The sequence below is a fragment of the Melozone crissalis genome, unplaced genomic scaffold (assembly GCF_028551555.1).
Source record: "Melozone crissalis strain CALT ecotype California unplaced genomic scaffold, PUWL_Pcris_2 ptg000056l_1, whole genome shotgun sequence".
Lineage (NCBI taxonomy): Eukaryota > Metazoa > Chordata > Aves > Passeriformes > Passerellidae > Melozone > Melozone crissalis.
In genome coordinates this window covers 10,249,753-10,262,038 of record NW_026535834.1, presented here as the reverse complement: position 1 = coordinate 10,262,038, position 12,286 = coordinate 10,249,753, and the positions used below count along the sequence as shown (strand labels likewise).

The following is a 12,286-nucleotide window of genomic DNA, read 5'->3' as shown; positions in this document are numbered from 1 at the left end:
CAGATGTCCTGACAGTGCCACATGTCCCAGTTTTATGGCTGATTCCTTTGGCCACCAAATGAATCCCAAAGCAAATCCCAGTGTGCCAGTGGCAGAAGAAGTGAGGTCCCAGCAGGAAACTCACAGAGCCCAAAGGCTCCCAAAGACAACTCCAGACTTGGACTTGATCCTGGTGGACCCCTTCCAGCTCCTTTTCCATAAATGCTCCATGCAGGTGGACTTAGAACCTCCTGAGCTGCTCTAGGATCCAGACCTGGGATTCTGATGGTGTCACATGGGAATTTTACAGCATATTCCCCATGGACATTTGAGGAGACCTTAAATCCCATCCTGGATGGGCAGAGACACCTCCCACTGTCCCAATGTCCAGCCTGGCCTTGGGCACTGCCAGGGATCCAGGGGCAGCCACAGCTGCTCTGGCAATTCCAGCCCAGCCAGGAATTCCCAATTCCCAATCTCCCATCCATCCCTGCCCTCTGGCAGTGGGAGCCATTCCCTGGCTCCTGTCCCTCCATCCCTTGTCCCCAGTCCCTCTCCAGCTCTGCCTGGAGCCTTCTCCTGTCCAGGGGAACATTCCCAGCTCTTCCAGCCTTTCCTCACAGGAGGTTCAAGTCCCAGCTCTGAACTCCTTAAGTCAAAATCAGCAAAAATTTAATTTTCAGCATGATCCATAAATATTTCCCTGATCCACCTGAAGCTTAGAACCTGTTTTAAGTGGGCGGGAGCAGACCTGGTCCAAACCTCACCTTGCTGTTTGCAAATGCAGCCTCAGAGCTGTGAAGAAGCAGCACAGGAAGAATCAGCCCTGAGAAGTGGAAATTGGGAATCACAACCATTCCTGTTCTAATTTAATTTCCCAATGCCAGGAACATCAATGAAAAACGTGTCCCTGCATGTCACAATCTCTTTTTTTTTTTTTTTTGGCAAACTTTTTCTCCCTCATTCCACAAAAAATCCAAAGCCTCTTTAGATTTCCAAAATCAATGCGTGCAGGGAAATCTTTGGGACATAAAATGTTCCCTTGGAGGAGAAAAATTAAAATCCCTTATGGGAACAACATGAAGAATATGCCAATAAAAATGTGGAGTTCCAACTCTCTTCCCTCACTGAATTAATTGCTAGAATTGTAATTTTTGTGACTAGTTCTGAAGAAAACTTTTGGTATTTTTCATGTCCTAGAGCAAATCCAATGGATTTGCTGGAAATTCCCAGCTTGGCAGCATCTTTCCCTTTGGAGCAGATGTGATCCCCGTGATCCTGAGAGAAGGAATCTGCAGAATTCCTGCTCTTCAGGTGGGGTCTGAAATAAAATGAATAGTAAATAAATCCATTTCTCCTGGGGCACCTCAGTTCCCACTTTCCCATTTTTCCATTCATGTTCCATAAGTGGAAAAGTGACAATTCCCTATCTTTGTGACTTCTTTTCCCTCCCCTCCTGGCTTCCCTGATTTGTCATTAAGCCAAGCTTCATTATTTTATCAAATAATATTTATAACATTATCTGTGATTTTTTTTTTTTTTTTTTAATTCTCCTTAACCAATGCTTGGAATGCCAGAGGTTTTCCCTGTATTCTGCTTTCCCAGCACTGAATCTTTCTTGGGGACAGGAATTTCTCTCAATTCCAGTGACAACAGAGAAGCAGGATGTGACAGGAATGTGTCACAAGGTTCTGTGACTCAGCCAGGATTTGTGGGATATGGGGAAGGAATTCCTGGCTGGGAGGGTGAGGAGAGGCTGAGATAGAATTCCCAAAGAAATGGGGCTTTGGAGAGGAAAAATGGGAATATTTGGATTAGTCTGACACAGAGTAACTCTGTTAATTACATAAACAGATAATTCAAATGAAATCAAAATTGAATGGGAAAAGCAGCTATAACTCCTAATGCAGTTCATTCCATCAGAAATTTCTTTCCTGCAGCAAGTTCCTTCCAGAATTTCCTGATTCCTCCCAGGGCCTGGGACCCCCAGAGCTCATTCATGCCCAGCAGTGCCAGGAGTTGCACAAACACAGATTAAACATCCCTTGATGAGGTCTCTGGTGTCGAGATGACCCTGAGGTGTTGGAAAGTCTCTTTTTCCCAGCCCCAAGACTGAAGAAGAAGGCAGAATTCCTTGTCTCTGGTTCTCAAGGTTGTCTATTTGCTGTTATCTCTATCATTTTTTCTCTAACCCACTGAGGGTGTTCCAGATTGCAAGGCAAGATGAGTTCTATCACCATCTGTATGGCAGTTGTCTTTTGTCAAGTGGGCAGTTTTTCCTTATCTCTTTCACATTCACTCCTCCCTCTGGGGAGACACCTGCTGATAACAGCTATTGAATGTCCCTGCATGGCTGATAAGAACTACAGCATCCCATTGGGAGATGTGAGCCCAGAGGGAGGAGCCAAGCATTCCTACCTGGATATAATCTGGAGATTCTGGAACACCAGCACGGCTTCTCCACTGGATTGCCCAGAGGAACAGCAGCTGCCTCTCCTTCCCCTGGATCTTCAGAGGCAGAGACTGCACCCTTCTCCAGGATCCCTGCTCCAGCAGAACCAGCCCTGACACTGCAGGAGGGCTGAGCCACAATTCCAATGGGACTGCTGCCACCAGCCTGACCCACAGGGTGTCAGGCTGGGTTCTGACTCTGGCAGTGTTGGTTTGGTTACTGCATTGTTTATTTTATCCTTTGATTTTCTTCCCTATTAAAGAACTGTTATTTCCTGCTCCCATATTTTTGCCTGAGAGCCCCTTAATTTCAAATTTATAGCAATTCAGAGGGGTGGGAAGGGTTCATTTTCTCCATTTCAGGGGAGGCTCCTGCCTTCCTTGGCAGACTCCTGGCTTTCCAAACCGAGACAGTCGGGTTGTGGCACACTGACCACCTTGGGGTAGTGTTGGCTTTTTATACTAAAAACTACATGTACTTTATTTACAATAATTTTCCAATACCTATCACCTATGTTAGACAGCCTGTCTCTACTCCAAACCAATCCAGAAGTGCCACCATCACAGCAGAGGATGGAGGGCAAGGAGAAGAAGAAGAAAGACAAGACACGCCCAGATTCCTCCATCTTGCCTCTTCAACCCCCATTCTAAAAACCCCAAAATTCTACTTTTTCACCCTGTGACAAATTCTCTGTCATTCTACTCAAACCCTTGTGGCTTGTAACTCCTCACACAAAGTTGGGAATTGTTTCCATGGGCTAAAATCAAAGGCACAGGTGTCTGTGACTCTGTGCCAAGGTCTCTGAGCCCCTGCCAGGGTCTGGAGTCCCCCAGGGCAGCCAGAGGGATGTCCTGGGTTCCAACAATCCCTGATTTCATCTCAAGTTTCTGGGATTCAGGAAGATCCCAGCTCCAGTCCCACCAGGCACCAGAGCCCTTCCCTGGGCGTGTCTCAGGAACTCCACAACTTCCAGGGAAGTCACCCATGCCCAAATCCCAGTAAACAAAACACTAAAATTGAGGATTTGTTTTCCACAGCTCATCCTAGTGGGAAATCTGTGGGATAACAAAGGATTTTCTTCCTTATATTTTTCAGAATATCCCTCTGCAAAATCCACTGGAATCCTTCCACTGGATGTCCCACCCAAATTATTTTTCCAGGTGCTGCATATCCAAAGAAAGATTTTTGGGATCAATCTGTTGGGGGATTATTTGAAGGAAAAACTCAGTGGGAGGCTGGCAAAATTCCTGAAAATTATCAGCTGGATGCTCCCAAGGAAGGAGGCAAATGGAGAAGGATGACTTAGAGGAGGATGGGTTGTGGAAATGGACTGGTGAATAAAGTAAAATAAAACTTAAAGTAGAATAAAATAAAAAAATATAAAAACATAGAAAGTAAAATGAAATAAAAGGAAGTTTATAAAGAAAAATAAAATTAAATTAAATAAAAAATGAAGTAAAATAAAATAAAATAAAATAAAATAAAATAAAATAAAATTAAAATGAAGTGAAATGAAATGCAATGAAATACAAAAAATAAAAATAAAATAAAAATATAAAATAAAAATAAAATAAACCTAAATTAAATAAAATAAGATAAAAATAGAATAAAGAAAAAATAAAATAATATAAAATAAAATGAAATAATATAAGATAAAACAAAGGTAGAATAAAATAAAATTAAAAAATAAAAAAGTAAAATGAAATAAAATGAAATTTCAAAAGGAAAATAAAATAAATTGAAGCAAAATAAAATAACATAAAATTAAATGAAACAAAAAATAATTCATGTAAAATAACATGGAATGGAATGGAATGGAATGGAATGGAATGGAATGGAATAAAATAAAATAAAATAAAGTAAAATAAAATAAAGTAAAATAAAGCAGAGTTCCCTACCAGCCCAGCAGCTCTCCCAGAGCCCAGAGGCCCCAGATGCAAACGCCCCCATGATCCCGTCTCACCTGGCGGATGCCCAGGCGATAGGCCAGGATCCGATCCACGGCGCTGGGGTTCATCTGCGTCCACTGCAGGCTGTAGGAATAGACCCGCGGCCGGTTCTGCCACAGCGGGTTGTAAGTGTCGTAGTAGAACTCCGGGGCGTAGGCTTTTCCTGGGGAAAAGATGGAATTAGGGAAAGCACTGATGCCTCACGTTTGAGCTTTTCTATTTTTCACATTCTGTGCTGCTTTAGTGTGTGGGTTTGGGCTTCATATCAGGGGACAGTGAGCTCTGTGCACAGAGCAGGGAGACAAAACAATTCCTGCTCCAGCTGGGCACCAAGGACAAATGGTCCAAATCTCAGGCCCTAAACTAAAGCTGCCTGCAGCAGCTAGGACCCTGCAAGTCCTTAGAGCCCCAAAGGCCACCTTTCATCTGATCCCCAGACCCAGGGGAAATTACTTCTTTTTCCCATGGTAAATGGTCTCTGGTTGTGGCCACTCGCAATGTCCGACTGCGATATTCCATGCATTAAATTTGCAAACTTTGCTGAATTCTCCAAAACTAAAGCTGCCAGCAGCTAGGACCCTGCAAGTCCTTAGAGGCCCAAAGGCCACCTTTAATCTGATCCCCAGACTCTGGGGAAATGACTTCTTTTTCCCACGTCAAATGGCCTCTGTGTCCACCTGCCCTGACCGACTGTGGATGCCAAGCGAGAAATTTGCAAACTTTGCTGAATTCCTCAAAACTAAAGTTGCCAGCAATGAGGACCCTGAAAGTCTTTAGAGCCCCAAATATCAACTTTAATCCGACACCCAGACCCTGGGGAAAGGACTTCTTTTTCCCATGGAAAATGGCCTCCGTTAGCAGCGACTCGCAATGTCCCTGCGAGTGGTTGCTAACTGCGACATTCCATGCATTAAATTTGCAAACTTTGCTGGATTTCTCCAAAACTAAAGCTGCCACCAACAGGGACCCTGCAAGTCCTTAGAGCCCCAAGAGCACAAACATATCAAAACAGGACGACCCCTGTGGTGTAGGAGTGTGCCCCTTGTTGATGGAGTGACAAAACTCTCCTTTGTCCCTCCAGAAAGGAAAGAAGTCCACAAGTTTCTCTCCTCAATTAGGTGAAGAGACATCTCATAGGCCCAGGAGACTTCACCACAAAACTAAGGATAGCAAATTGGACAAAAGCCAAAAAGTCCTGCCTGGGCAATTAACTAGAAAAAGGAGTGAACAAAGAAACCAATCACTTTTGTGAGGGGTTTTACTAAGAGCAAGAATGGTTGGCACTTATCTCAGTTTTTATCTGTTTGTTATTTTGCCTTTTATTAAACTTTTTTTGTTTTCAACACCGCAACAGAAGACATCCTGCTGATTTTTTATGCCTCCAAGAGCAGCTGAGTTATCTTAGGTGTGTTATAGGCCTCAGAGAGCTTATTAAACCCAGCTCAAGAGGTTGCTGTATCACCATGGCAGGGAGAAAATGATGCATCTGACTCCATCTTATCAGAAGGCTAATTAATTACTTTATTATACTATATTATTCTATACTATATTACACTATATTATATTACATCTAAACTGAATCTGCTCACACTGCCTAGAATCTCATGTGTGTCCCCCTCAGTCCTGACACACACACACGCACACACACCTGGCCCTGACAGGCCAAGGAACCAAAACACCATCACTGTGGGTAAACAAACTCCACATTGCATTCTGCTGTGGCACAAACACAGCCACAGCAAATGATAAGAATTGTGTTTTCTTTCTCTGAGGTTCAGAGAAAGTGAGTCTCAGAGATATTCTTGGGCAGAATTGTGCCTTGCTTTCCTCTGTGAAGAGAAATGTGGCTACATAGACAAGGGGGACTGAAGAGAGAAAAACAAGCAGGGTGGGACTGCCTGGGCTAAAGCTGGAATGGGACAATGAACTGCAAGGTGCAAATGGAGCAGAACTGATCCCAGGGACAGACCCCCTGCCTGCTCGTGCATTTTGGGGCCATTTTGGTTGATCTTGGGTGCAGCCCTGGCTGGGCTCTGGTGCTGCCCAAGGTGGATCCATGGAGGAGATGCTTTGAATAAATCCATGCTTTATTTTTTAAATTCATCCAGCCTCTGTTCTAGGGCAGCCTGCACAAGGCATCACCAGAAATCACAGAATGGCCAGGCAGCCAGGGAATAACTCAGCCAGCCAAGAATTCACCCATCCATCAGGAAAAGGAGGGAAAACACACAGAAATTATCAGGAAATAACTTCAGTGGGGCATTTCCAGATCCAAGGGTTCCAGCTGGAGCCACCCCTCATTCCTCGGATCCAAAGGCTGAGATCCAACTGCAGCCATCCCTTCATTCTCAGGATCCAAAGACTGAGATCCAACTGCAGCCACACCTCATTCCCAGGATCCAGTGGCTGAGATCCAACCCCTCATTTCCAGGATCCAGGGGTTGAGATTCAACTGGATCCAGCCCCTCATTCATGTGATCCAAAGGCTGAGATCCAACTGCAGCCAGCCCCTCATTCCCAAAATCCGGTGGCTGAGATCCAACCCCTCATTCCCAGGATCCAAGGCCTTGAGAGCTTTCTACTTCCATATGTGCTTCTGCAGGGATTCGGCAGTGGGAATAATTGAGAAAGGGCTGGAAAAACCTGGGAAAACATGGCCTGCTTGTCACATGGAATATGGGAGGGATATGGATTCATTACTCCCTTCCCTCAACTTTGATTTCAGGAGTTTGTGACAAAACAAACACTGAACTTAGGGATTTTCTCCTCAAAACTATCCCTGAAGGTGGAAATAGAGAGGGATGAGAGGCATTTCAAATTCCAAATGGGACAATTTCCATCAGCAGAAAAGCCGTGAGAAGAGGAGGAAAAAATGCCTTGAAAGCCCCCCAAATGCAAAGGAACAAAGGCAAAATCCTGGGAATAAACAGCAACACGGCACCTATTGATCCAGCTTTTCTCTCCAACCACGCTTTTTTTTCCCAAGCATAAAAAGCCCTTTTAGCTAAGATATTTTTCCCAATTGCCTGGGGAAGGAGGACCTGGAATTAGCCTGGAGTGGTGGAGCAAACAGCAATATTCCAAGGAGAGGGAGCAAAGCAAAACCACTGCTGGCAAAAAGGAACTGCAGCAGGAATAAAAAGGGAGCAGCGGTCAAGATGATTTGTTTTCCTTGTTCCTGAGAAGTGGGAATAATGGGAAAAGCTCATGCTGGATGCAAATTATCCTCTTCCCACTCCCACTGCTGTTGGATGTAATGGGATCTCTGGGGGGGACTGAGAGGAGCCATAATGAGCCACTTGTCACAGGAGGGGCACTTGAACAACACCGGCACCTTTGGGGCAATAATGAGGCTCCTGAAGAGCTGCATTATCCCAAATCCCTGTGAAAACAACCCCGGGAATGGAGAGGCTGCAAATTCAACAGCATAACACTGAGAGCTTCCCTTGTAAACTTCGGGAAGCAGGGATGTGGTTTGGAGTGCAGGGAAAGCAGAGGTGGCTTCTGTAAGTGTGGGAGTTATGTGGAAAATGGAAATGTCCCTTGTCCCCAGATCCCTTGGCTCTGGATCTTGGGAGAGTGTAGGAGTGCCAGGGGGTAGGACAGTCAGGAAGGACGGAGATCAGAGATCTCTGCAGCCAGGTCATGGAACTTGTGGTTTATTGCACAGGGCCTGGGTGCAGGGCCCTGCTGGGATTTGGGGTTTATTGCACAGGGCCTGGGTGCAGGGCCCTGCTGGGATTTGGGGTTTATTGCACAGGGCCTGGGTGCAGGGCCCTGCTGGGATTTGGGGTTTATTGCACAGGGCCTGGGTGCAGGGCCCTGCTGGGATTTGGGGTTTATTGCAAAGGGCCTGGGTGCAGGGCCCTGCTGGGATTTGGGGTTTATTGCAAAGGGCCTGGGTGCAGGGCCCTGCTGGGATTTGGGGTTCATTGCAAAGGGCCTGGGTGCAGGGCCCTGCTGGGATTTGGGGTTCATTGCACAGGGCCTGGGTGCGGGGCCCTGCTGGGATTTGGGGTTCATTGCACAGGGCCTGGGTGCGGGGCCCTGCTGGGATTTGGGGTTCATTGCACAGGGCCTGGGTGCAGGGCCCTGCTGGGAGCTGCCAGCCACAGCTCAGAGCAGGCCTGAGAGAAGAGAGGGGCAGAGAGGATGAGAGAGTAAAAGAGAGGATAAGAGGGCGGGGTTCCTCTTACAATACAATAAATCTTCTTCTGTGCTGAATATTCTAATTCTCACTAACCAATCCAGTACAAGACACAAATCCTATAGCATTTACACATAGCCTATAAGAATCATTACATTACCACACTGTGTTACATTTTAAACCCTAAAAACTCCTCTTTGGGCCCCATCTGCCAAGTTGTAGGGTCTGCTCTGACCCTTGGGCCTGTCTGCAAGCAGAGGGTGTTGTTCCATCAAAAGGGGATCACCTTCAGCTGGCCACACCATTGTTTTACAGTTGTTCAGTAACTGAGGGATCTCAAATTGCTTTCATTTCAATGTCACTTATAGTTTCTATATTCTCAAAATCTTTTGGCAGACAATCATATTGATAAGGCTTTCCTGGTTCAGCTTCCCTAAAAGGAGAGGAGGGACCTGGAGCTCCTGGATATGATCCAGGGGAGGGATGTGAGGATGTTGGCTTGTTGGTTTTCTCTGAGGCTTCCCAGAGCTTTGAATGGAAGCAGGAGTTGGGTTGTGTCACACAGGAAGTTCTGCACGAGGTCGGGAGCCTGGAGGTTGGCACAATGTGGATTTTGGGGTGGGAAGATCATTTTTAGCTGGGATGACAGGAATGGGGGAGGTTTCTGGGATCTCAGCTCTTAATGGGCCTCACACCTCACAGCCCAGGTGGTTCAGGGTTTGTGGAGTTTCATCCTTGGGGATCCTGTGTCCAGCTCTGGGATCAGCAGGACAGGAGGGACCTGGAGCTCCTGGATCTGGTCCAGAGGAGGGATGTGAGGATGAGGAAGGGCTGGAGCATCTCCATGCCCAGGAAAGGCTGAGGGAGCTGGGGCTGCTCAGCCTGGAGAGGAGCCCCAGCTGAGGGAAGCCTCAACCCTGGGTGTTCTATTGTGTCCTTGTCTGTCCCTGTGTCCCCCTGTCTGTCCCTGGCTGTCTCTGTGTGTCCCTGAGTGTCCCTGGGTACAGGGCCTTGGGCACTGCCAGGGATCCAGGGGCAGCCACAGCTGCTCTGGCAATTCCAGCCCAGCCAGGAATTCCCAATTCCCAATCTCCCACCCATCCCTGCCCTCTGGCACTGGGAGCCATTCCCTGGCTCCTGTCCCTCCATCCCTTGTCCCCAGTCCCTCTGCAGCTCTCCTGGAGCCCCTTCAGGCCCTGCCAGGGGCTCTGAGCTCTCCCTGGAGCCTTCTCCTCTCCAGAGGAACATTTTCAGTCATGAGCATTTGTTGTGCAGCATTCAATCCCTCCAGGCAGTGCATCCAAACATCCAAACATTTTCCACCAGCCCTGTACCAGTGTGAGGTCAAAAATGGGACGAAATCTCTGTGGCACTGAATTAGAGAAACCAAGCAAAGGGAAAAAGTCACTTCAGCTGCTCCATCCCAAACTCCACTGGGATTCAAAAACTGGAGAATTGTCCTGAGCAGAAGTGGAGTCATTCCCCTTGTCCTGGCACTTCAGGTCTTTATCCACAGTCCCTTTCTCTGTCCCTGGGTTTGAAGTTGTTCAAAGAAAGGAAACAACATCTCCGCCCTGCCAAATTCCCATTTATTTACCAAATGGACTGAAATATTCTAACCCAGAACTTCCAAAATCATTTATTATCATCCCTTGGGATGGAAATCCAGGAGGCAGAGTGGTTTCTCACCCAGTTCTCCAGATTTTAGCAGATCTTGGTGCTGGAGTTTGAATTCACTCTGATAAAAGGATCCCTCTCTTGGTGACCATTTCCTACCCTGCCTTCAATCCCAGAGCTGTTTTCCACATTTCAAAAGGATTTCATTGTTGGCTCCGTGGTTTCCTCAAATTTTCAACTTTCCCTGAAGTGTTCCCATGCCTTTCATCCTCAGATCTCAGACAATAAATCTGGCTCAGGACCAGCTGTTTCTGACACCTGAATTTCTCAGCTGTCAACTTGTAGCCCATAAAATCTGTATTTAACACATTCTGCATCCTTGGATTCCACATTCCTTATTTTTGAAGACTGGGGGAATTTGTGCTTTTAAAATAAAAGGAAAGAGCTTCAGCTGGTCCTTTTTAGAGAAAACAATCACCCAGAATTCCTCATCCTGTGATCCATTGGGATCACTCAGCCATTGATCCCTGAGGAAATTAATCCCTTAAAGGAATTGTTGTGGACTGGGCACTGCAAATTCCAGCTGGGATGAGAGCAGAGCAGCACAGGGACCTCAGCAATGCCCCAAACCCTGTGTCCCTAAATGTCCCAGATCCCAGAGGGTGGGATTGGTGTTGGCTCCCTGTCCTGCAGGAACAAACAGTGGGAATTTTGTGGACATGGAGCATTCAAGGAATCATTTCCTTATCTGTTTCCTCCTTATTTTCCCATCAAATTCTGCCAATTCCTTGGAGTTTTGGGAATTGCAGCAGCTCTGTCCCACGTTTGTGGCACTGCTGGTGACAGGAGCTGGCTGTGAGCTCTGAGCAGAGCAGCTCCCACTCTATCACGCTCAGGGAAAGGAAATAAAATCAGAGATTTATAAATGCTTTCCCTCGTGGCAACCTCAGCTCCAGCCCTTTCCATCTTTACAGTGCTGGGAGAGGATAAATCCTGAATAAAACCCTGCATTTAACTGTGTGAAATAGTGGGAGACACTAAATTTATGGAAAATGCTGCCCCTTCCGTGCTCTGCTTTATTCCAGGATCTCTATTTTATGGAAAGGTTGCAGGAAGAAAGAGAAGATGTTTTGTTCTTTATTTGCAATTGGGAAAGGCAACATCTGTCTCCTCCTGGATCTACTTCTCATCCCAATCCTGCAGCAGGATCATCCCAGTCACCTCCTGCCTCCCCATAACCATGGAAGCTGAAAATCAGGGTATTATTTGGTTTGGAAGGGACCTTATGGGTGTTTTTTCATTTGTGGTCTTCCCTTAATCCCCCAGGAATGTGTTCCAGGGCCTTCCCTGTCCTCCAGGAATTTTTGGCCATTTTTAGGAGAGGCTCTGTTGGAATACACAAGGTTTTTAATTAAAATAAAAAAACCCTTTTCCTGGCAGATGAATGGAAAAGGATTTTTGCTGCTGCTCCAGTTGGAATTTTAAAGCTCACACAAGTGGCAGCCACAGCTTCTCTGGGAATCCTGTACCAGTGGGAATTTGGAAATGATTCCAAATAATTTCTGAGGACCACAGTGCTACCAGGGATGGTGGCAGGAGCACAGAACAAACACTGAGAAATTCCTGAACGAAGCACCTGGAGAGGTGCCTGATCTTGAAAAGGGAATCTCCCAGGGAATTGGGAAAAATGGGAGGATCACATCCAAGCATTCATCCATCATAAATGTGGAAAAAACTGAGGATGGTTTCCCAAAGAGAGGACAAAACTTTCCCAAATCCTCTAAATCCGAGTTCAAGTTGACTTAAATCCATGGAGAGGGTTTGTCAAGGGGTGGGGTGGATATTCCATCCCTGGAATTGTCCAAGGTCAGCTTGAATGGGGCTTGGAGCAACAAGATTTCATTAAGAATGTCCCTTCCCATGGCCTTTTCCAAACCAAACCATTCCATAATTCCAAGATCTTTTATGGAACAAGTCCATCCTTGGACCTGTTCATCCTTTCCAAGGTCCATCCTTGCCCCATCCATATGAAACAGGATGGGGGCAAACCCAATCCAGGGTTTGCTGTGCTCCATTTTGCCACTTAAAATGTCAAAAAATCAGGGAAAACCTGGAAAAAAAACAAAGTATTTCTATGTGTTC

At 46.2% G+C, this 12,286-nt stretch overlaps 1 protein-coding gene across 1 annotated transcript in view; it reads right to left on the bottom strand.

Annotated features, from left to right (window-relative positions):
* MDGA2 (MAM domain containing glycosylphosphatidylinositol anchor 2) overlaps nt 1-12,286 on the bottom strand; it is a 216,407-nt gene that overhangs the window by 33,953 nt on the left and 170,168 nt on the right. The window contains exon 10 of the mRNA XM_054286873.1: nt 4,395-4,543. Coding sequence (XP_054142848.1) covers nt 4,395-4,543 — 149 coding nt within the window. The remainder of the gene's footprint in view (nt 1-4,394; nt 4,544-12,286) is intronic.